At 32.0% G+C, this 24,591-nt stretch overlaps 1 protein-coding gene across 1 annotated transcript in view; it reads right to left on the reverse strand.

The window, feature by feature from the left end:
• Positions 1 to 24,591, reverse strand: part of LOC145266929 (ubiquitin carboxyl-terminal hydrolase 8-like) — a 140,578-nt gene that overhangs the window by 83,677 nt on the left and 32,310 nt on the right. The window contains exons 2-8 of the mRNA XM_080122728.1: positions 17,785 to 17,915; positions 14,775 to 14,919; positions 13,606 to 13,691; positions 10,869 to 11,062; positions 9,548 to 9,743; positions 5,573 to 5,735; positions 1,520 to 1,664 (exon numbers count right to left, since the gene is read on the reverse strand). Of these exons, the coding sequence (XP_079978854.1) occupies positions 1,520 to 1,664; positions 5,573 to 5,735; positions 9,548 to 9,743; positions 10,869 to 11,062; positions 13,606 to 13,691; positions 14,775 to 14,919; positions 17,785 to 17,885 (1,030 nt within the window). The 5' untranslated portion in view covers positions 17,886 to 17,915. The remainder of the gene's footprint in view (positions 1 to 1,519; positions 1,665 to 5,572; positions 5,736 to 9,547; positions 9,744 to 10,868; positions 11,063 to 13,605; positions 13,692 to 14,774; positions 14,920 to 17,784; positions 17,916 to 24,591) is intronic.

A 24,591-nucleotide genomic window follows, 5' to 3' on the forward strand; every position in this document is an offset into this window, starting at 1 on the left:
GAATTAAAGGAATAAATTATAAGATGATCAACATCATGAAATTTGGAATATGGACTTTGTCATCCATCACTATATTGCTCTGTAATTACATTGAGCATCTTAAATAAGGATTGGTATATAATTTAAGAAAATGAAGTAGATTTCCACAGAAATATATATATATTCCAGGTTAAAAATATACAAAAGTAAAAACCATTGAATTTCAACAAGGTTGTTGACATGGGCGTTCCGACATATTTTAAGGAATGAAAGATACTTTCATTATGACTGATTAAACCAGCGTCCCCTTTCTAAAAAGGAAAACTTCATGCATTTCATCTGGCCATTTTGTTTTAAGAAAAAAAATCTCCAAAACTTTTTTCTTCTTTTCTCTTATTTTTTTTTTTTTATTCGATTTCCACTTGCATGAAATGACTGGCCTTCAATAAGATCAGAAGTCTCTTGTCACCTTACAATGTCTTTTAAGATCGAAACAGTAAATTTATTGTAGCGACTTATGGTAACTTTGTTTACCTAAATTGAATAAAATATATATATATATATATATATAACTTTTTAAATCAGTTTTCATCCGGAAAAAAGAGCTGCTAAAGGGTCAAACTTGAGGATCATCAGATTTTTATGTCAACTGTGTCACAACTGCGCATCCATGAATCATTCACATTATTTAGTCGAGTAAAATATAAGAGAAATGATAATGAGCACAGGCATTCAGAGAAAGTGAGAGAGAGGGAGGGAGAGAGAGAGAGAGAGGGAGAGAGAGGGAGGGAGAGAGAGGGAGAGAGAGGGAGGGAGAGGGAGGGAGGGAGAGGGAGGGAGAGGGAGGGAGAGAGAGGGAGGGAGAGAAAGTGAGAGAGAGGGAGGGAGAGAAAGTGAGAGAGAGGGAGGGAGAGAGAGAAAGTGAGAGAGAGGGAGGGAGAGAGAGAAAGTGAGAGAGAGGGAGGGAGAGAGAGAAAGTGAGAGAGAGGGAGGGAGAGAATAAAAGCAAAAATTAAAAACAACAGTTTTTTTAATTCTTATCTATGCCATTTGGGAACATGTCTACAGGATCATTATGTAGCGAGTTAAGATATAGAGCGAAACAGCTATACATACGAAAGACAAACGGAAGATGCAGAGAGTGTCCGACGAAGTTTGAAAGCGAAAGACCATGTGTGAATGGTTATCGTACTTGACTCACTGTCTAGGTTTTGGTTTCAATCTCAGCTAGTCTATAATTTTTTTTTACTTACAAGAAGTGAACTGTTTAGAAAAAACATAATATTCGCATGCACATGTCTCAGTCATTTTCCATGTTTTTTTTAAATGAATTTAACGTTACATTTAATCCCAGCTCATCTAGTATATATATAACAAAAAGAAACGGTTCTATAAATAATCCAAAATCAGTTCTGGTTAATTTTCTCTGATGGTGAATCCAGATGGATTTGAACGTACTTGGGCCTAGGTATATGACAGCATCTTATGAGGCTCTTATACTGGTAGAAAAATGTGTCACGAGTAAAAATAAGGAACATACAAGATGGGCCTGTACTGCTTGTGTCTGCGAGAGATTTCTTCGGATCCAACGGACAGGTGGTGGTCTGTGGATAGTAGAGCATCCAATGCGAATAACCCCCTTGCAAGATCAGCGGTTCCTTTTGAAGAATCACAGAACTATCAAACTACAAAAAGAAAAATAGGAATCAATAAATTACCGTTAAGAATAATAGAACATACATGCAACAAATTTGCCAATGAAACATAGATTTTTGTTTTTATGTTCTAACTTATTTTAAAGCGTTTTTCAGTTCAAAAGAATTTGTCTGGACTCTGTTCAGTTAGAATGAAAAAAAATGGCTGTTGTAAAAGTCCGCACGAGGATCCTTGATAATCGGTCAAATCGAATTGCAACAAAATATTACGAGAAACCATGACATTTATTGGATTTGGATGAGTTTCTACCAGTAAGGTTCTAAAATTGAAGTCTTTTGGTTCTTTTCCAGAATTCAGCCGAATTAAAAGAAAGAATATAGAAAAATCTTTATGATGTAAATATCCATTCACAGAACAAAAATGTCATATTCCAAAAATAATGTAAATTAATCGAATAGTTTTTCTTCTAAATGAAACCCAAAATTCACAATCCTGTAAAATTACAAGGCTGATCCCGTAAGTTTTTTTTTTTTTTTTTACAAGGGGGTCACCACTTATCAAGGCTCGGAAGCCACTCAGGGATAAGGGTTATTGTAAGTACAGTACGTTAATGTGAATATTTAATAAAGTGTCTACTTAAGGGGACGGTTCATCAGGAAATTGTTTATGTTGGACTTGAAGACATCCAAGTTGTAGTCAGGAGGGAAGCAGGCAGACAGAACAGAGTTCCACAGGCGTGCAGTTCTAAGAAAGAAGCTTTGTTCATGGAATCTACGTTTTGATTTAGGCATAGATAAAGAGTGGGGAAAGTTTTTTGACAGTGGATTCAGCTAAACGGGTGTTTAGGGGGGACCAGAGATTGGAGTTCAGACGAACACCTGCCATGGAAATAACGATAAAACAAAGATAGGCTTGCAACATCTCTTCTGTGGGAGAGAGGTTGCAGGGAAGAGAAAAGGGCATCCCCCACTAAGCCACAAAATCTATTTTTTACTCTGTCAAGGCAGGATAGGCTGTTTTTAGCAGTTCCTGCCTAGATGTGGCAGCAGTATTCCATCCTTGGATGTACTTTGCTTTTATATAGATAAAGAATTGCATCAGTAGTGAGATATCTTCTGGAGCGGTAGAAGGATCCCACAATCTTTCCAGCAACCTTGGCAACAGACTTCTGCCCTTGTTTTTTTCTTTTTCAAGATGGCAATGTGAGACCGTCCCTTTCTTGCTTACTCACAAAATTTGATTTTCTTAGTTAAAATAAATCTACCTGATCAATTTACGTGATTTTTGGAATATGACATCTTCGTTCTGTGACAGTTTTGTTTTTTAAATTTTTCTGTATCTCTGATTTGAAAATAGATTTTATTCTAAATAGAACCAGGGTTGTTTTTTTTTTGCGCCAAAAATCTTATTGTTTTTTAATTTAATTAATAATTTTAATTATTTCTTAAAATAAGTTTTCAAAATTAGCTTAATTATATCATTTCATTTCCATAAAATTTCTCAACGCAATTACTTAAATTGTATTTTAATTCTGAAATATTTACTTTTGAATGTCATGAAAATAAAACTCCCATTCAATGTTCTAATTGCTAGCAGCTATTCTTTTTTGGTTTTTGTTACACGGAAAAATATTTTTTGATATATTTTTTTTATTTTAATTTTTTTTTTTTTACATGGTAGTCACCATTTATCAAGGCCCGGAAGCCACTCGGGGATAAGGGTTATTGCGTGTACAGTAATCAATGGGATAATATCGTAGTAATCGTTAGTACTCGAGATCTGATAAAGTGTCTTACTTGGGGGGGGGGGCGGTTTATCAGGAAATTGTTTATGTTGGACTTGAAGACATCCAAGTTGTAGTCAGGTGGGAAACAGACAAGCAGAAGAGAATTCCACAGGCGTGCACTTCTAAGAAAGAAGCTTTGTTCATGGAATCTACGTTTTGATTTAGGCACAGATACAGAGTGGGGAAAATTACTGACAGTGGTTTCAGCTAGATGGGTGTTTTTCGTGAAAGATTGGCGAGGGGGAGGCCAGAGATTGGAGCTCAGACGAGCACTTCCCATGGAAATAACAATAAAACAACGACAGGCTCGCAACGTCCCTTCTGTGGGAGAGAGGTTGCAGGGAAGAGAACAGGGAATCCCCCACTAAACCACGAAGTCTATTTTGTACTCTGTCAAGGCAGGATAGGCTGTTTTAGCAGCTCCTGCCCAGATGTGGCAGCAGTACTCCATCCTTTGACGTACTTGGCTTTCATATAAATAGAGCATCAGCAGTGAAATATCTTCTGGGGCGGTAGAAGGATCCCACCATATTTGGATTCTTCAGACAACAGTTCTCATCTTGACTGTATTTTGCAAAACATTTCAGTCGAAGTAACCTCCGACCTTCTTCAGGTGTATCTTGTCGAACTCGCGAATGTTTCTGCTGAGCTCGGGAATTTGGATGGAATTTCGAACGGAACCCTTCATTTACTTCACGCGGGGTAGCGCAGTGGTTAGAATACTTGGAAAAATCAATTGTAAAAAATGATATTCTTTTGAAGGTTGAAGGTTCAATTCTCAGAGTAGGCGACCAAAAATATAATTGCGAATTACTTAGGATTTCTATCCAGTCATGGCTGACGGAACAAGAGCATGCTATGCCCGTGAAGTTAATAAAGGGTTCCGTTCGGAATTCCGTACAAGTTCCCTCGTTCGACGGAAACATTTCTGAGTTTGACAACGGTTTATCAGGAATTATGTGTAAAACATCACTTATTTTGTTAATATTTCTGAAAATATTAAAATATTCATACACAGATTTTTAAAAATAATTGTTTATTCATATATTTTTGGAACATGTTTATTTTTATGTCTATTTACATATTTTTTTAATATTCATTTACATTTTTTTTTAATGTTTATTTACATTTTTAAATGATATTTAAAAATTTTTTAATTTACATATTTTTAAACATGTTTTACATATTTTGTAATGTTTATTTACATTTTTTTTAAATGTTTAATTTTTATATATATATTTTGAAAATATTGTTTATTTACATATTTTTTTTAAATAAATTCTTAAGAAAAGAAAAACTAGACCTTTTTTAACAAATAAGTCACCTATTACCGAGACCAAAAGCCACTCAAGGATAATGAGGTGAATATCAGTTTTAAAAAAAAAAGTTGTAATGGAGATGAATTTCTAAACCTAGAAGGCCACACAGAAAACAACTAAAACCAAATCGGGTGCTATTCATAAGTAGTAAAAACATTTTTAAAATATAAAGAAATCATTTTTTAAACCAAATTACATGCAAAAATAATAATTTTTTTCAAATAAATGAAAAGAACATAAATCAAATATTTCGGCTAAACTCAGGCCTTCTTCAGTGAGTTATAGACATTTTTATTTTGTTAATTTAAAACAATTTTTCTTTTTTTTTTTATTGTTGAGCTATAAAGATAGAAATGATAATTAAACATTTTAAAACTGACATTAAAACCTTTGTTAAAACTGTCAGCAATTTCCCTTACTATGCCTAAAACTAAATGACAATTCCATGAACAAAGTTTCTCTCCTAGAACTACCTGTCTGTGAAGCTGCAATTCCTGTTGTTGCAATTGTAAAATGCAATTTTAAGTTACTCTTCTAGAGGTTGAACGTGCAATCTTTAGCGCAAGTGCCATTCAAAAAATAAAATAATTGCAAATTACTTAGCGAAAATAGCACTCAAAATGAGAACAGTAGTCTGGATAAGCCAAATAATATAAATCTTTATCTCAAAAATTCAATAATCAAATAAATTTCAGCCAATAAGCATTAGCAATTCACGCAGAAGTCAACATAAAAAAAAAAACAAAAAAAAGCAGATTTTTTATAAAATAAGGAACTCACATCTTTGGCTGAAGAATATTATAAGACGATTGAAAAAGATAAAAGAATGTACCTTATAAAGGGCATCTTTAAGGGTCTTCAATACAGTTCCTGGTTGTAACTTGTCCACAGTGGAATTCAAATCCATAAGAATGATGTAATCTTTTTCCGCTCGTTCTTTCCATAGTTTCCAGGATTCATTTGGCAATTCCTTTTCAATGTGTCGAACGGTAGTGCTACAAAATATAACAACAAATGTTAATAAAAACCAAAATAAAAAGTCGTAAAACACTGCCCTTTATTAACCACAATATTTATCCTAAATCCAGTGTGACAATACAAAAAAATACTTCTAATATGTTTCAGAATTCAGAGATGAGGATTACTAATGTAAATTATTTGGATTAATTATCTCGTACTGATATAATATATATTATTATAATAACCTTAAAAGATAACATAATTAATTGAAAACATGAAGTCATTCAGAACTGCATGCATCGTTCAAAATTCATATTCTCTAAATCCTGATCTAAATGAAATCTATAATAACTCACAAGTAAACTCCATAGGATTGTTGAATTAAAATGAAGAATTTTTTTGAAAAATCAATTTAAAAAAATGTTTTCTAAAGTAATTGCTTTTCAGAAAGGGGGGTGGGGATTATGGTCTTTCCTCTGATGAAAATTATTGCATTATTTTTGGCACATTCTGAGGGTATGATAACAAACATTTAAGCAATTATATTTATAAAAAAGGGATGATAAAACGAAAACAATTAGATGCCAGAATCACTTTATAAAATATACTTTAACAATAGCTGTTGGTCTTGACATGAGAAGACCACTACGCTCTGATGATTCTGACTGGATTAATTATTTTATCTAGAAAAACTTCTCTGACTGGATTGATGTGTTAGGTAAACGTCAGGCAACATTTAATTGTCTGTTATCTAACTATCTATCTAGCAGAGTAAACAACAGAGATTGAGTCATGAGAAACAATGGGTTGAGCGAGCATGCAGGTGTAGAAAGGGTCAAAGTGTAATGTTGTGACATGTATCAAACTTGGGTGACCAATCAAGTTGCACCGGAAGTATGCGAATGGGGACCAGAAGTGGCGTGTCAGGGGTTCTGGTTTGAATAAGCTGAGTTAAGTTTAGTGTGTTGGATTTGAGATACCGAAGAGGCAAGACAGGTTAAACAGGTCTCCCCATAAAAGGGCGACGGTCTCCAAATGAATGCAGAGAAATGCCACAAGTCCGAGATTGTCAATTTCACTCCATGCTGCGGAAGACGAGATGCTTGAGAGTGAAATAAACCAATATATAAAAACATACATCATCTTGTGCCTGTCTTGAAGCATTTCTTTTAAACAGAACCCAGCTCCCCAAGATATTGGCAAATTTTCCAAGTAGCAGCCAAAAGACAGAAGGCCATGCAGCAACAGTATGTCGTTATAAATGTACTGACAATTATATGTAACACACACACACACAATACTAGATGAGTCACGGGCCGTTAAGACATTTAGGACAATAATCCATTAAATAAGCAGTTAGAGAACGTATGGTTAGATAACACACACATCTTATAACAGATGCTGCCATTTTTTTTGTTGGGAAAACTACATTTTTCTATTACAAGAATAGCTCTAAACACAAAATTCAACATATCTTAACATTCAAGATATGCATGAAAATCTTGGTTGTCTGGATAAATGAAGAAATTTCAGTAGAAAAGAAATCTCTTTACTGGAAGATAAAGATATATTTGCTGGAATTTTCTTCTTTTTTTTTTTTCTCTTGTTTATAAAAGCTCTGAAATTATAGATTGATATCTGTTGATCTTAAACTGTAAAGATTCCATGAACAAAGCTTCTTTCTTAGAAGCGCACGCCTGTGGAACTCTCTTCCGTTTGCCTGTTTCCCACCTGACTACAAACTGGATGTCTTCAAGTCCAACATAAACAAATTCCTGATGAACTGCCTCCCCCCCCTTAAGTAAGACACTTTATCAAATCTACAATACTAACGTACTGTACACACAATAATCCTTATCCCTGAGTGGCTTTTGGGCCTTGATAAGTGGTGACTACCTTGTAAAAAAAAAAAGGGTTGACTACAAAAAAATATGTAAATATGAGAACAGTAAATCAACATGCAGTCATTTTCTACACGCATCACCTTACATGTTTTCTACACGCATCACCTTACATGTTTTCTACACGCATCACCTTACATGTTTTCTACACGCATCACCTTACATGTTCAAAAGTTTTATGAAAAATAAATTAATAATCAAATTTTTTTACAAGATTTTTAGCACTTATTCACTTTTAGATGAATTTATTTTTAAAATAGATTTTCGTAAAATAAATTACATGTTGTACTCCACTTTTTGGTCCCCCAACAGAACGAGGGTAAAGTTACCCTCGTCCATTCATCCCTTCTCTGCACTTTTCTCAATAACGTTTTTTTGTAAATTTTGCACAAACATTAAACATGATATGAGTAAAAAAAAGTAACAAAACAAATTCTCTGGAAAAACTCTGGTGCCCTCATCCTCCAAATAAAACTTCACCGTTTGTTCATTTTTAACAGGATTTGATGTTCCCTGGGGACTTTTGGGATTAATGGAGGTGGGGGGGGGGGATGCTGAACTTGGTCTTTTTTTTATGCCTCGTTCACTGTGCACTCACAGGTGGGGGGAGGGGGCATGCACACTTCACTTATATATCTTATTATAAATTTTCCTAATGTCTGTCTGTCTGTGGGTGTGAGTGTGACGTGGTTTATCTAAGCCTACAGGCACTCCACCCAGGCAAGTAAGGTACCGAAATGAAGTGTATGACCCAGCGGATGTTTTAGTGACATTTATATTTATGTTTGGTGTGTGGAAATGCAAAAAAAATAATGTTTTACTAAAGAACGTTTAATTTATTGGATATTTTTCCGGTATTCACCAGCTGTTATTATCTCCCTTAGTGCGTGCGTGCGTGCGTGCGTGCGTGCGTGCGTGCGTGCGTGCGTGCGTGCGTGCGTGCGTGCAAATGAAGCTTATGACCCAGTGGATGTTTTACTGCTATTTATATCCATGCTTGGTGTATGAAAATGCAAAAAAAAAAATCTGAGTTACTAAACAACATTTTATTTACTGGATATTTTTCCGGTACAAGGACTCAAGTTTGCCCAGCTGTTTAAGAAATAATGGAAAGATTTCCAAAATGAGCGTCCCTTAAAAATAACACTGGATTTTCAATTAAAATGTCGCATGACACGAAGATATTTTATTCAAATTTAACAAAATATAATTTAGTAAATCAAGAAATGCAGAATTGTTATATTTAGTAAAAAAAAATCCTTCCTTTTCAAATTAATATCTCTATTTATAATTAAAAAGCACTTTGCGTGTGTATGTTTGTGAATTTGTTCCCTACTGATTCCAAAAGGGCTAGACTGACATTTTTCTTCTTTTTTTAATGAAATTTCACACAAATGTACTTTTTGAGACATTTTTGCTATGATTAAGTTTCGTTTTTATACTGAAAAGCCAAACATACACGCGGAGATGTTTTTAAAAATCGCGAAAATAGCATGTAAAAAGTCGCTCAAATTAAAGATACACGTGACCTCGTTTCGTGAATTGGAGATATTACAATCTAGGGAGCATATAAAAAGTGTCTCAGAGTTTCCCTAGATAGATTTTGTATTGGAATGGCTCTGATAAGTATAGAAAATCAAAAAAAATCCGATTAAAGAAGTAACACACACACTTAGTAAGACTCTTAAATTAAAATTAAGAAAATTTAAAAATTCGATTCAAATATTTTTTTATCGTAATTTGAGGTGGGGGATGTATTCTGGTACGTTTTCATTGTTCAAGAAAATCCAGAAAAATTGCTTTTTTTTTTCTCTTATTTCTTTACAGATGCTCTGGAATTATAGCTTAATATCTATTGAGCTTAAACTCTTAAGGGTTTACTATAAAATATAAATACACAGAGATTGAGAAAAATGGAGAAAGCAAAAAAATGAACGCCAACGGACCCTGGAGGGATAATCTCTGAAGGGACATTAATCAACACAGGAAACATCAGTTTGCTCTCCGCATAATCCTTTGCAGGCCGGGTGTCCATAATTACGAGGTTCGTCTGTGAATCATGCAGCAAAGCGTACAATTCTACGGCACTAATGTATCCATTACTATAAGGTGTTGACGTTGTCGTTGCTGATGGGGGCAATACTGAAAAAGAAATAACAAAAAAAAAAAAATTATAATCCATGCACGAAAAGGGAAACAAGTTCTTTCTCTTTACATCTATAGAAAGTTCTTTCATTTATAAACAACTAGCAGGGGTGCCCAGCGTTGCTTGGGTGTTTGGAGGTGTGTGTTGAGAAAAAAAAAGCTTGGGGAGAGAGGTGGGCACAAACCCAAAGACTTGACGTGAAGGTGGAAAAGAAAGTGTGAAAAAAGCCTATCATCTTACCGCTCGGCCACAAGGGAAACAAACTAAAATTTGTTCTAATTTAACGATTAAGTGACAGATGCGTAAATTTAATGAGGTCAAACAGCACGCTATAGAGAATGAAATCCCGCATTTAACTTTGGCTGCAAGCCAGTTTTTTTGGTTTTGTTTCCACAAGATGTTTTGGGGAAAACCAGCTCCCCCATAAAAAGGGGAGTGTCCAACTGAATAGCAATTGTCTGATATAAGTGGTTTCCCCCGCATTGATCAAAGCTGATTGCTTTGTGGACGTCCCCAGCACGAGTGCCAGGGAGAGACATTTTCGCTACAATTCAGTTTCACTTTTATACTGAAAAGCCAAACATATGCGCGGAGACTTAAAATAAAACATATACATGACCTCGTTTTGCGAATCGGAGATATTATAATCTAGGTAGTATATAAAAAGTTCTAAGAAACAGTGACACCCCCCCCCCCAAGCCTTTTCCGGACATACACAAAAAACGCACACACTAACACACATTTTGCTTTTTCTAGTAGCTTTTTCAGGGTATTTAATGCAGAATCCATTAATTTTAGTAAAAGTTTTTAAGCTTTGAATACTTTATATCTTCAAATATATATTCACGGTATTTGGTCTGGTCATTTTTTTTGTTCGTTTTCTTTTTTTTTTTAGAGGAAAATTGTCTTTGTTTTTTATTTTGCAGAACATGATTGAGTTTTGCAAAGAGAAAAATAAATAAAAACAGTAGCATAAATGTTTGGTGCATTTTAGGTCAACAGGCCAGTATCTTTAAATAGCCTGATCTGGTAGAACCTCAAATGATTAATAGAAAAGGAAATTAAGTCCCTTTAATTATCAGAACTGTCTACTAAAAATAAAAATCATTGGACATTCTTACCGTTTGATAAACCATTGGATTTATCCGCAGAAACTTGCACATTTGAATCTCCAACATCGTCTGCAGCTAAGCTAGTTTCAGGTTTTTTATCATCTTTCAGAGGGGCATCGTCAACTTTTGAACTGGAACTGGATGAAGACTTGCTCATTGACGCCAACTTTTCCGAGTAAGCCTGAGCCTTGAGGAAGTCATAGCTACGAAACAAATAAAAATGATTAAAATTAAAACGCTACGGGATAGAGGCTACATAGACTTTATTGTATCATCAGATCAATAAGGATGGAAATGAGAAAGATGTAGAAAAAAAAAAAAACAAGCTGAACATGTGGGGTCCCCCTCCGCAAGGGAACGATTTTGGGGTAATTTTACCCCTATAATGCCCCTTAAATGGGCAACCATAGTTATCCCGGAAAATCTGTTTTGGCAAAAATAATGCCTCTTAAGGGAAGGTAACTAGAGTTATCCTGGAAAATCCGTTCTGGAAAAATTTACTTTCACCATGACTAATGTTTGTGCAAAAAATTTTTTTAAATCCAAGGCGTAGTTATTGGGAGAAGTGCAAATAGACAAACGATTTTGGGTAATTTTACTTCCATAATGCTCCCTAGGAGAAGGGAACCAGAGTTATCCTGGAAAATCCCTCCTGGCAAAAATTTACTTTCACCATGATTAATGTTTGTGCAAAATTAAAAAAAAAAAAATCCAAGAAGTGGTTATTGAGAAAAGTGCAAACAAATGAACAGATGAATGAGAGTGAATTACTAGGTCTAATCCCGCCTTTGTTGGGGGATCAAAAATCTTTAGGCCATGTCATTTCAAAGCTAAATACTTCTCATCAGAAGAAGAGAAAAAGCTGGCATTATCTTTACTCTTATATAAAAGAAACTTTGCAAGTGTGTGTATGAGTTCATTCCTTATGGACTCGTAAACAGCTGGGCCGATATTTTTGAAATTTCACACAAATGTCCTTTATGTGCCTTGCAGTGTTTTTTAGATTTTGTATCGGAATGTCTTCAATAAGTATTAATAATACAAAAAAAGCAATAAAAGAAGGAACAGGTGATTACAGCCTAACATCACAAATGTATTTGAGACGCTTTTATTACCCCACAAGCAGAAAAGCCCAGTATATAAAATCAATAGTAGATTCTTTTATATTACAGGGGCGCATTTGAAATGAATATTTCTGTTTAGAACACAACTGAACCATGATACTTGATATTTACATTTTAAACTTTAATTCAAGTCATTAAAATCATCAGTAGGTTCTCTACGGTGCAAAGTAAACTACAATGTATTGTGGACAAAATAACTGCGTGGACGATTGAAAAATGAGCGATTTTACCAATTTTAGGGACAATAAAATATCGGGAGGGTGAAACATCTGTTGATCTTCATTCATTCCCGGGTAACGTTGATATACAAAATAAAAATTGACTTAACATTTAGATAAGAAAAAAAAAAAAATCAGTACAAATGTTTAAAATAATTTTTTTTTCTTCAAATTTTTAGAAAAGTCTATTTATCTCGCTTTGTAACATGTAGATTACTCCAACAATAGTCCTCATCTTTAATGTTATTCTCACAACATTTTAACCAATATAACCTCCGACCTTCCTCGAACTCTGGAATCTTGCTACCAAACTTGGGAACCCGTAGAAAATTTTAAATGGAACCCTTTATTTTAATCCGCAAGGGTAGCTTGATTCCATTTGGTTAGCCATGACCAGGTAGAAGTCCTAAGTAATTCGTAATTGTATTCTTAGTATCATCTGCACCTGAGACTAGCAACATTACATTTGTAAGGGAGAAGGGGGGAATCAAATTACAGATACGTTTCTGCAACTTATCTATGTCTATGTATTATTCAGCCTGACGATTTCCTTCAGTAATGAAACACAAACGTCTCTGACTGTAGCTTACTTGTCCTCAGTATGTTTTTTTTTTACCACTACTAAGCTTTGGTTGGTTGGCTGTTTTACGGCATATCAACCTTTTTCAGGTTATTTAATGCCGAATCTAATTATTTTGAGGAACAATTTTTAATGGAGTATATTTTTTTTTTAAGTCGGATTCTATTTAACCTATAGTTGGGACTCTAACAGGTACTACCACTCCAGGTCAGAGTGGACCTGAGAGCAATGGAAATTAAAGGGTGGCTCCACACTCCCCAAGGCCCGCAAGGTGGGGCCTCACCATCGGATATAGTTCTAGGTCATATCCAGGACTGCTACTACTAAGCTTTACTCTTGTATTGGGCATTGTTGAAGTAAATACTGAAACCAAAAGCAAAAAAAAAACTAAAGATAAATTTGACTGTGGAGCTGTGTTTAAGTAAATGCCCCACAACCCCAACCGAAAATGAAATTCTACGTTTTTTTTGTTTTTTTTTTACACAGTGATCACAACTTATCAAGGTCCGGAAGCCACTCAGGGATAAGGGTTATTGCAAGTACATTACGTTAGTGTGGAGATTTGATGAAGTGTTTACTTAAGGGGGCGGTTCATTAGGAATTTGTTAACATTGGACTTGAAGACATCCAAGTTGTAGTCCGGAGGGAAGCAGGCAGACGGAACAGAGTTCCACAGGCGTGCAGTTCTAAGAAAGAAGCTTTGTTCATGGAATCCGCGTTTTGATTTAGGCACAGATATATGCTTAGGTCATTTTAGTACCAGAATCAGGAATTTAGAACAGAATCAGTGATTGTATCGGAATCATCGCATCACTACTACTTACCGATTCCTTAGACTTTTCTGTAGAACTTCTGCCTGCCTGATGGCTTTGTTAGAATTCTTTGATCCAATCAAGTCGTTAAAATAGGACTGCAAAAGGAAAACAAATCAGAACACTTCATGATTGTTAATAAGTGAAAAAAAAACATTTCATCATTATTCGGTTAGAAAACGGGGAAATTTTCCAACAAAGAGTTTAGGACTAAAGACATTTTAAAATATATTTATAACAATATTTGTGCCCAGGGCAATGCTGTGATATATTCTGTTGTGCGACAATATAGTCAGATTGAAAAACGAAAAAAATTACAGATTTATTAAATTTAGCGAGAAATGCAAATAAACTCTTTCATTATTATATTTGATTTAATCTTCGATTTTTTTAATTCTTCAAAAGGTGAAACTAAAGAAAAAAAATTCCTAAAATATTTTTATAGCTAAAGTATTATCATTGTATTAAGTTAGAAAAGAGTGAAAATTTCAAACAAAGAGTTTAGGATGAAAGATATTTTTAAATAATATATTTATAACAATATTTGTGCCCAGGCAATGCTATGTGGTCTTGCTGGTATATTCTGTTGTGACGATATTGTCAGATTGAAAAAAAAAAAAAAAATGAACTTAATATAATGTGCAATGCAAATAAACTCTTTCATCATCATCATATTTGGTTTCATCCTTAAGTTTTCAACTAAGGCTAAAAACAATTTTCTAAGAAACATCAATAAACAAAAAAAAATAATAAAACTCACCTAAAAGTAGGTTCAAAACAAGAGAACATTTAGTTTACCCAAGTTGACTCTATATTTAAAACCAACATCCATTGAGCTTTAACCTTAAACATGTGACTATTAATTAGGAATATATACACACACACATATGCATTAGTGATGAGAATATTTGTGTGACTTTATTGGTATATTCTGTTGTGTAATGATATTGTCAGATTGACAAACAAAAAAAAAACCTACAAATTTATTAAATATAGAGAGAAATGTAAATCACGTTGTTTCTCAAGAATGAACATACTCTAACAACAGGTGTGACCCTTGACCCTGCCGAAATTGTTTGCAACTGGGGTTGCTGAGGTCAGTGGACAGTGTGATGTCCACTGAGCTAAAGGAAGGCAAATATTTGTTGCGAATGTTTTTACATCTATAAATGTGCACTTACCTCATCCTTCTTGTATTCCGATGTCTTTTTGATGCCCGAAATAAGATTGAAGTAACGCATGTACAAGACGTAAGCAATTTCTTCATCTCCAAGACTTTCGTTCAGTTCGGCCTCCTTCAATAATTTGGAGGCAGCCTTTACAGCCCTGAAATAAAAAACGAAGCTATGATCAATCATACACAAGCTGACGGGTAACCATTTAACAAAGCCATGGAAAAACAGAGGCATAAAATACTTAAAATGTGTGATCAACTCCGAATATGAGAAAAAAAAAATTATTTTGACGGAAAATACTGTTAGCCACTGCAACCTCTAGTGATGGGCTGATTCCAAAATTTTTCACAATTCTGATACAATTACTGATTCGGATTCTTTTTAAATTTCTAAATACAGAGTTGTTGTTTCGTTTTTATGTGTGGGGGTCGGATTATCGCAAAAAATCCACGTAAAATGTGCATATATTTTCGCAAATGTAAAAACACACTTATAAGTGTGACTTATAGATTTTAGTTTTATTATTAGTTCAATTCCAAGAAATATTTCAGTATTTCGTCATTGATATGAGCCGTGGAAAATTAAGTTTTAAATAAAAAAAAACATACGTAAAAACAATAAAATGAATCGTTTTGGGCATTGGAAAATAGATACAAATTTTTCCGATTCAGACACAGATTCCGGTACCTCAAAACGTCCCGATTTTTTTGATTCTCGATTCCGAATCATCATCCCAACACTAGATTAGAGGTTGCAAAGAATTTTTGGCACTTCTACACTATCAGAACGAAATTTCGGAAATCGTAAAACTGAAATAATAATAAGAAATCCTATGTCAGTAGCCATTAAGTTAGCTAGTATGAATTTTTACATGGGTCACATTGAGTGCATGTCATGATGACCCATATCTATAAACTTTTTTTTAGTGTGTAGAGATACACTTATATAACTGCTAGCAAGCATAACTCTACGCAGACAATTCATTAGCAACCTTCAGCAATAAAATCAGTTCTATTTTCCAATACCTAGGTGGCGATACCAACATCCACTTTTTCTATGCCCTTCTTTTTTCTCCTGATGCCAACATGAGCAGATGCATTCGAGTCTGCGCCTAAAAAACGTTCATAACTAACTCAAACACAATCTCTTCAAGTGACATACATCTTCTTTAACAGACTATTTTTATTTCACCACAGAGATTGGCTTAAAAATCTTACTAAGGTAAGAACATAATCACACGAAATGAAAAAGTTAACATTAATTCCACATGACATCGAACACACATGTAAACTTTTGAAAATGCAAAAGAAATAATCTACACTAGTGAGACCTGTCAAAATTCCAGAGAGGACTCATTCATACGTAATATACTGATGTTGTCATTCGGTAAATGTTCAGCATAAATGGAGACGCTCTGATATTATTGTGGCTCTTTTGTTAAAACTGAAAAAGTATTTATCTAAGTTATCTGTTTATCTCCTAAATCAATTCTCTCCAAATAATACCTTTAAGTAAACTCAGCAGACGTCTCCTATTGTCTTACATGCATGAAAGAAGTTTTATTTGTCCAGATCAGTACATGTAAATGCCCACTCCATCCACCCCTGCATACTTGGTTTATTAATTACACCTGACCAAAATTTGATTTAAGAGGACAGCTCAACAAGAATTTAACATTGGATTTAAAAATTACAATATTCTAGTCAAACAGGAAGTATCACCAAGGTATTGTATTTGACAAACAGATATTTGTTTTTTAGAAAGAAATTTTGCTAGTTTTACATACAGAGGAAAAAAAAGTAAAATTATATACAATGGTTGTAGCTAGACAAGCTTCTGCTGTGAATGTTTTGCAGAAGAAGGAGGGGGAGGTTATAGATTGGAGCTCATTCGGGCACCTACCATGAAAACAAGCCAAAAACTATATGGTTCCCCGACTGATGCCTTGAATTTTAGGAGAAAAATAAAGATTAGCAACAAAAGGTGTGTTTTTCATCCCTACAACACCCTGGGACTCAAACTCCAGAATTTTCCCAGGGTCAAGTATTATGCTTCCAGATGTATGCATATGTGATCTTGCTTTTGGGTAATTTTCAGCAAAATCTAATGGTCAAAAAATGTTCTATGTTCAGGAAAGTGCTATTTTTGGACATTTTGACCCCCCCTAGAGACGCACCTAGAATTTTTATCAAAAATCCGAGAATGGTACATTTCCTCCCTTGGATAGTTGTAACTTCATACAAAATTTCAGAAAAAAAAATGTAAGGAGTAGTCATTGAGAATTTTGGGGACAAACAGACGAGGGTGAATTCTAAGATCCAAATCCAACTAAGTTGGTGGACCAATAAAAATAGAGTAGAGAAAAACTAACCATTTCTCTTCTCTGAGAAAGGGGTTGTTGAAAAGAGAAGCGGACTTTCTCCACTAGATTTCAAAGTCAATTTTGTACTCTGGCAAGGCAGGAAAGCATGCTCCAGGCAGCAACTCTCCAGATGTATCAACAGTACTCTATAGTAAAACATATTTGACTCTTGTACAGGTAGAAGATTACGTCAGGAGTGATGATGGTCATTGAGTTTTGACTATAGGTATAGTAAGACATTCCATGATTTCTATCATTATTTTCATGGCAAGTGCTCGACTGAACTCCAATCTATGGCAAACTTTCACAAAATCACTCGACTAGTTGCAACCACTGCATATGATTTCCTCCACTCTCTAACTATGCCTAAATCTATACACAAATTCCATGAACAAAGCTTCTTTCCCAGAACTACCCGCATGTGGAACACTGTTCCACTGGCCTGCTTCCCCGTTGAATACAACATGGTAGCCTTCAAATCCGATGTAAACAAGTTCTTGTTGAGCCGTGCCCATAAATAGCTAAATTCTACCCACTTTACACCATTAATGATTACTACACTACCACCATAGATTCATTAACCCTTATCCTTGAGTGGCCTTCAGGCCTTGACATGTGGGGACTCTCAAGTAAAAAACGAAAGGAGATACTTACTGTGACGGGTGTGGATACAAAGGGGAAATCTCCGTACGTTTATTGAGATCTCCGATGTTGCTGGCTAAATGAAGCTCCTTTTTCTTCTTGATTTCTGGCATTATCCCTAGCACGTTGTCGGCTCAGTACAGCTGGAGTAAAGAGAAACATTCAAAATTATCAACAATGTTTACAATAATGTCAAACAAATAGAATTATATTATTTAATTGGAATTCATTATTGAGATGAGTTTTATTTATTGCGGGCTAAATATTAATACTGTAATCCTTTTCCCTCTCCCACTACAAAACTCATTCTTGTTCTGCAGGGCAGGAAACAAAAACAATAAAATCCACTATAAAACAACCAAACCAAACACTACAAACTAGCGATTGAAGATAAAAAGAGCTTAAAGAATAAAAATCTTCTACAAACTGGATGCAACATGAAGACTATTTCCAAAATAACTGGATTTGGCATTAAATAACCTGAAAAGGGTTGATATGCCGTAAAATAACCAAACCAAACCAATTCACATGGATGGGTGTGGCAAATAATATAAGAAAGAATTTTCAAATTAATTTAATTTATTTATTGCGGACTATTATCCTCATCTTTCTTAGTTGTTGTTTCACGACATTTCGGCCAACTATTCCTCTGGCCTTTGTCAGGTGGTAACCGCGACGTGATAGGAACTCCGAATCTCTTAACTGCATCTTCAGCAATCACTGCTATCCATAGTTGTTGTATAGATGGCAATCTCTTCACTGCCGAGATCACTAAATGTCAGAAGGCTTTCTACTTCAATAATTTCTTTCCTTAAACTGTTAATTCCTTTCCAGTTCTTTGTATCCATAACTGTACCAACATGCAGAAATTTAAATGTTAGGTGAACAAACATTGCACTGCTCAACTTCCCACTTAGGATGCCCCTATAATTTGCGATAATACCCTACATCTCAGTAGCAATGTGCGTTGTTTAGGATTAATTAATATAATTTTAAAAAAGCAACTGTTGAAAAATCATTTAAAAAAAAAAAAAAAAAAAAAAAAGCATATGCCTTCCCTTAACTATCACTAACCCTAAGTCCGGGTGGCAATATGAAAAATAAATAAAAACAAAAGGATGGATAAGGGTGTATGATTAAAACAATTATTATAGGTTCACAAAAATTTGCTTTAATTAATGAAGTTAAGGGATCCTCACTTTATAATAATTGAGTGTAAAAAAAAAAAAAAGCTGGTAGTCGTTATCATCCATAATAACATACTAAAATTTGAATCATTTGCAAAGGATAGAAAAAGAATTATAATTATTTATTTATTTTCAAAATAGGAGTGTCCATAAGTAAGGGAAAAAATTGAGAAAAACAATGTAAACAGCCAAAAAACAATAAAAATACATGTACAATCAATATTTAGTAAATGAGCCCTTGCTTTCAATGACAGCTGCACATCTTCGACTACAAGAACGAATCAGTTCTTGACAATCCTCCATACTAATTTTAGATCATTCTTCTTGAAGCTTTACCCACAAATCCTCCGTGTTAGTGGGATTTCTTTCCATAACTTATTTGTCCCTTAGTTTTGGACGCTACTGTATATAGTAATGATTTCAAAAGATTAAAAAAGTAAATAAAAATATGAAATGGGTGCATTCAGCTAGAATCGAAACCCAAACATATACCTTGCCAGTATTATATGTTAACCATTTGAGCTAAGTCCATACGCATACGAAAACGTTAAAAACTAACCTTGTTAACGATATAAAAGTATAGTTGCTCATGCACAGAAGTAACACATTTAGTCGACTTACGTCTGCTAAGTTCCAATTTTTTTTTTAATTTTGACCTTTTAGTACTTACTAGCAGGGTTGCTTTGGTGTAAAATATGGTTAAATATATTTTAATTTGTCCAGATTTAGTATATATTATTATAGAGTTGTAAAAAATCCAATTATTTAAGGCCCCTAGCGCTGCTCTGTAACTTTTAGTTTCGGAGGAGAGAGAGTTTGAAAATATGGAGACTGACCGACAGAGAGACATATAGCGTTTGGATATTAGATTATAGAGTCGTGATTTTAAAAGTAAGAAAAAGTATGTGGGTGCCATCAGCTAGAATCGAAACCGAAACTGTAGCATTCAAAGCTGGTGACGTTATCACTGTACCAAGGTGACACGCATATGAACTGATTAAAAAATTAAAAATAAACTAAGATGAATGTACAAAATATATAACGATTTTTTTTTCAAGTTTAACCATTTTTGACCCCTTAAAAAATATTTTAACTGGCTAAAAACCCAATCATTTGAGGCCCATAGCACTGCACTGTGACTTTTAGTTTCGGAGGAGATAGAGTTTGAAAATATGTAGACAGACATATAGTCGTTTATATATTAGATTTTTACTGGAATTGTTATGATTATTTTTTAATGGAAATCGAATTTGTTCCACTGGTCCAAATCCCCTATATATCAAGTTTGAAGTCTGTAGACCAAAAATTTACAGAATAGTTTAGTAGAGACCGTTCTGGACACAGACAGAGAGACAAGGTTACACATACACACACATATATATATATATATATATATATATATATATATATATCTACAGGGTGTCCCAAAAGAAGCTGAATTGATCAAAGATGGAACAACAGAAGCAACAAATGCATGAAAAAAAATTTTTAGAGCAACTAGAATGACCGTAACGAAGTCATCAGAGGTCGTTACACCACCAAGGAGCGGATATTTATCATAGAGTGGTACTTTTGGTCGAATTCAAATTTCAAATCCGTCAGCTTCTTTTGGGACACCCTACATATTGGGCTGTGAAGAAAGTTCTTGCAGAACTTTTAATTTGGATTTCAAATGACGTATTTTAAAATAAGTTTTCGTTATAACAGCTTTACTTTAGCTATCATTTAATCGTTTAAATTACACTCGTTTCAAAACAATTATGTCTTCTTTTCAGAACGTTGAATACAAGATGGAAAAAAAAAGAAACTTTGCACAATTTTCTTATTTTAATTCAAGCTAGGCTGAAAAGCTGCGGAAACAGCGATATTAACGAAACATTTGACTCAGGAACCACTAATAAACACACAGTACAATGGTGGTTTAAGAAATTTCGTGGTGGCAACAAGAGTCCTGAAGATGATAAGTGTAGTGGTCAGTAATTGGATTTTGACGACGATCAATTAAGAGCCTTAGTCAAAGCCAATCTACGCACAACTGTTTGAAAACTTGCTTCTGAATAAGACTTTATGTAAATTATTTAATTGAAATTCATTATTGAGATGAGTATTAGTTATTAATTTTATTTATTGCGAACTATTATCCTCATCTTTTTAGCTGTTGTCGAAGATAATAGTCGGCAATAAAATAAATTAATAAATAATACTCATTATTATCCTTAACAGCAACAAAAAAGATGAGGACAATAGTCCGCAATAAAATAAATTAGACTTAATGTACCTATTTACAATGCCTCCCCACGGGACAGAGTTAGACACCAGGGTCGTTTTTTAACGTGGAGAAAAGGTACAAAAATAAAAATTGTCTCAGTCGTGAAGGATTTCTCCTCCACCGAAAGAGAACAAGAAATAGAAGTGCAGCATCTGAAGAACAGATACTACACTTTGATCTTGTCCCGAAGGCCAAGAAAGTTTAGACTTAATGTATATGATGATTTCAAACCACTTGAGAGAAATTGGAAAGAGAAAAACAAAACTTGATAAATGGTTGCCTCATGAATTGAATGATAACCAAAAGAAATTCCATGAGCAAAGTTTCTTTCCTAGAGCTCTCTGTTCATTTAAACTGAATGGTTGTTTTAAAATCTAAAGTTAATAAATTCTTTTTGAGCTGTCCGGCTCTCGTTAAGTGTCACACTTCTTTGTTTACTTGTTAACTTCCATTCGGCAGAAGTGACATCAGACAAATTTTAAGGTATGGATAAACAATACTGTATAATGTAGCTTTTTGTTAAATCTTATAAAAGTAGAAGTTTTATTCAAAGTCTTTATTTGAACTTTTATAGCAAAATTATAATCGTTATAATAACAATTTTTATGAAGCGTTTTGTTATTTTTTCAAGATCAGGTGGTGGTAATTTTTTTTTTTTTTTTTTTTTTTTTTTTTGTACATCAAACATAAAAATAGAACTGTTATAAATATTTATGACATGTTTTTTTTTTCCAATAATATGTTTATGAACTGTTCTTTTTTAATCAAACAAAAAAAAATTCATAAATATTTTTTATAATGAAATGTTTTTTTCCAATAATATGTTTATGAACTGTTCTTTTTTAATCAAACAAAAAAAAATTCATAAATATTTTTTATAATGAAATGTTTTTTTCCAATAATATGTTTATGAACTGTTCTTTTTTAATCAAACAAAAAACAGTTCATAAATATTTTTATAATGAAATGTTTTTTTACAATAATATGTTTATGAACTGTTCTTTTTTAATCAAACAAAAAAACAGTTCATAAATATTTTTTATAATGAAATGTTTTTTTCCAATAATATGTTTATGAACTGTTCTTTTTTAATCAAACAAAAAAAAATTCATAAATATTTTTTATAATGAAATGTTTTTTTACAATAATATGTTTATGAACTGTTCTTTTTTAATCAAACAAATAAAAAATTCATAAATATTTTTTATAATGAAATGTTTTTTTCCAATAATATGTTTATGAACTGTTCTTTTTTAATCAAACAAAAAAAAATTCATAAATATTTTTTATAATGAAATGTTTTTTTACAATAATATGTTTATGAACTGTTCTTTTTTAATCAAACAAAAAAAATTCATAAATATTTTTTAGAATGAAATGTTTTTTTACAATAATATGTTTATGAACTGTTCTTTTTTAATCAAACAAAAAAAATTCATAAATATTTTTTATAATGAAATGTTTTTTTCCAATAATATGTTTATGAACTGTTCTTTTTTAATCAAACAAAAAAAAATTCATAAATATTTTTTATAATGAAATGTTTTTTTCCAATAATATGTTTATGAACTCTTCTTTTTTAATCAAACAAAAAAAAATTCATAAATATTTTTTATAATGAAATGTTTTTTTCCAATAATATGTTTATGAACTCTTCTTTTTTAATCAAACAAAAAAAAATTCATAAATATTTTTTATAATGAAATGTTTTTTTACAATAATATGTTTATGAACTGTTCTTTTTTAATCAAACAAAAAAAAATTCATAAATATTTTTTATAATGAAATGTTTTTTTACAATAATATGTTTATGAACTGTTCTTTTTTAATCAAACAAAAAAAAATTCATAAATATTTTTTATAATGAAATGTTTTTTTACAATAATATGTTTATGAACTGTTCTTTTTTAATCAAACAAAAAAAAATTCATAAATATTTTTGATAATGAAATGTTTTTTTACAATAATATGTTTATGAACTGTTCTTTTTTAATCAAACAAAAAAAAATTCATAAATATTTTTGATAATGAAATGTTTTTTTACAATAATATGTTTATGAACTGTTCTTTTTTAATCAAACAAAAAAAAATTCATAAATATTTTTTATAATGAAATGTTTTTTTACAATATGTTTATGAACTGTTCTTTTTTAATCAAACAAAAAAAAATTCATAAATATTTTTTATAATGAAATGTTTTTTTACAATAATATGTTTATGAACTGTTCTTTTTTAATCAAACAAAAAAAAATTCATAAATATTTTTTATAATGAAATGTTTTTTTACAATAATATGTTTATGAACTGTTCTTTTTTAATCAAACAAAAAAAAATTCATAAATATTTTTTATAATGAAATGTTTTTTTCCAATAATATGTTTATGAACTCTTCTTTTTTAATCAAACAAAAAAAAATTCATAAATATTTTTGATAATGAAATGTTTTTTTACAATAATATGTTTATGAACTGTTCTTTTTTAATCAAACAAAAAAAAATTCATGAATATTTTTGATAATGAAATGTTTTTTTACAATAATATGTTTATGAACTGTTCTTTTTTAATCAAACAAAAAAAAATTCATAAATATTTTTTATAATGAAATGTTTTTTTCCAATAATATGTTTATGAACTGTTCTTTTTTAATCAAACAAAAAAAAATTCATAAATATTTTTTATAATGAAATGTTTTTTTCCAATAATATGTTTATGAACTCTTCTTTTTTAATCAAACAAAAAAAAATTCATAAATATTTTTGATAATGAAATGTTTTTTTACAATAATATGTTTATGAACTGTTCTTTTTTAATCAAACAAAAAAAAATTCATAAATATTTTTTATAATGAAATGTTTTTTTACAATAATATGTTTATGAACTCTTCTTTTTTAATCAAACAAAAAAAAATTCATAAATATTTTTTATAATGAAATGTTTTTTTACAATAATATGTTTATGAACTGTTCTTTTTTAATCAAACAAAAAAAAATTCATAAATATTTTTTATAATGAAATGTTTTTTTACAATAATATGTTTATGAACTGTTCTTTTTTAATCAAACAAAAAAAAATTCATAAATATTTTTTATAATGAAATGTTTTTTTCCAATAATATGTTTATGAACTCTTCTTTTTTAATCAAACAAAAAAAAATTCATAAATATTTTTGATAATGAAATGTTTTTTTACAATAATATGTTTATGAACTGTTCTTTTTTAATCAAACAAAAAAAAATTCATAAATATTTTTTATAATGAAATGTTTTTTTACAATAATATGTTTATGAACTCTTCTTTTTTAATCAAACAAAAAAAAATTCATAAATATTTTTTATAATGAAATGTTTTTTTACAATAATATGT

Source organism: Euprymna scolopes, chromosome 42, assembly GCF_053919585.1.
Source record: "Euprymna scolopes isolate OS-2025 chromosome 42, ASM5391958v1, whole genome shotgun sequence".
Lineage (NCBI taxonomy): Eukaryota > Metazoa > Mollusca > Cephalopoda > Sepiida > Sepiolidae > Euprymna > Euprymna scolopes.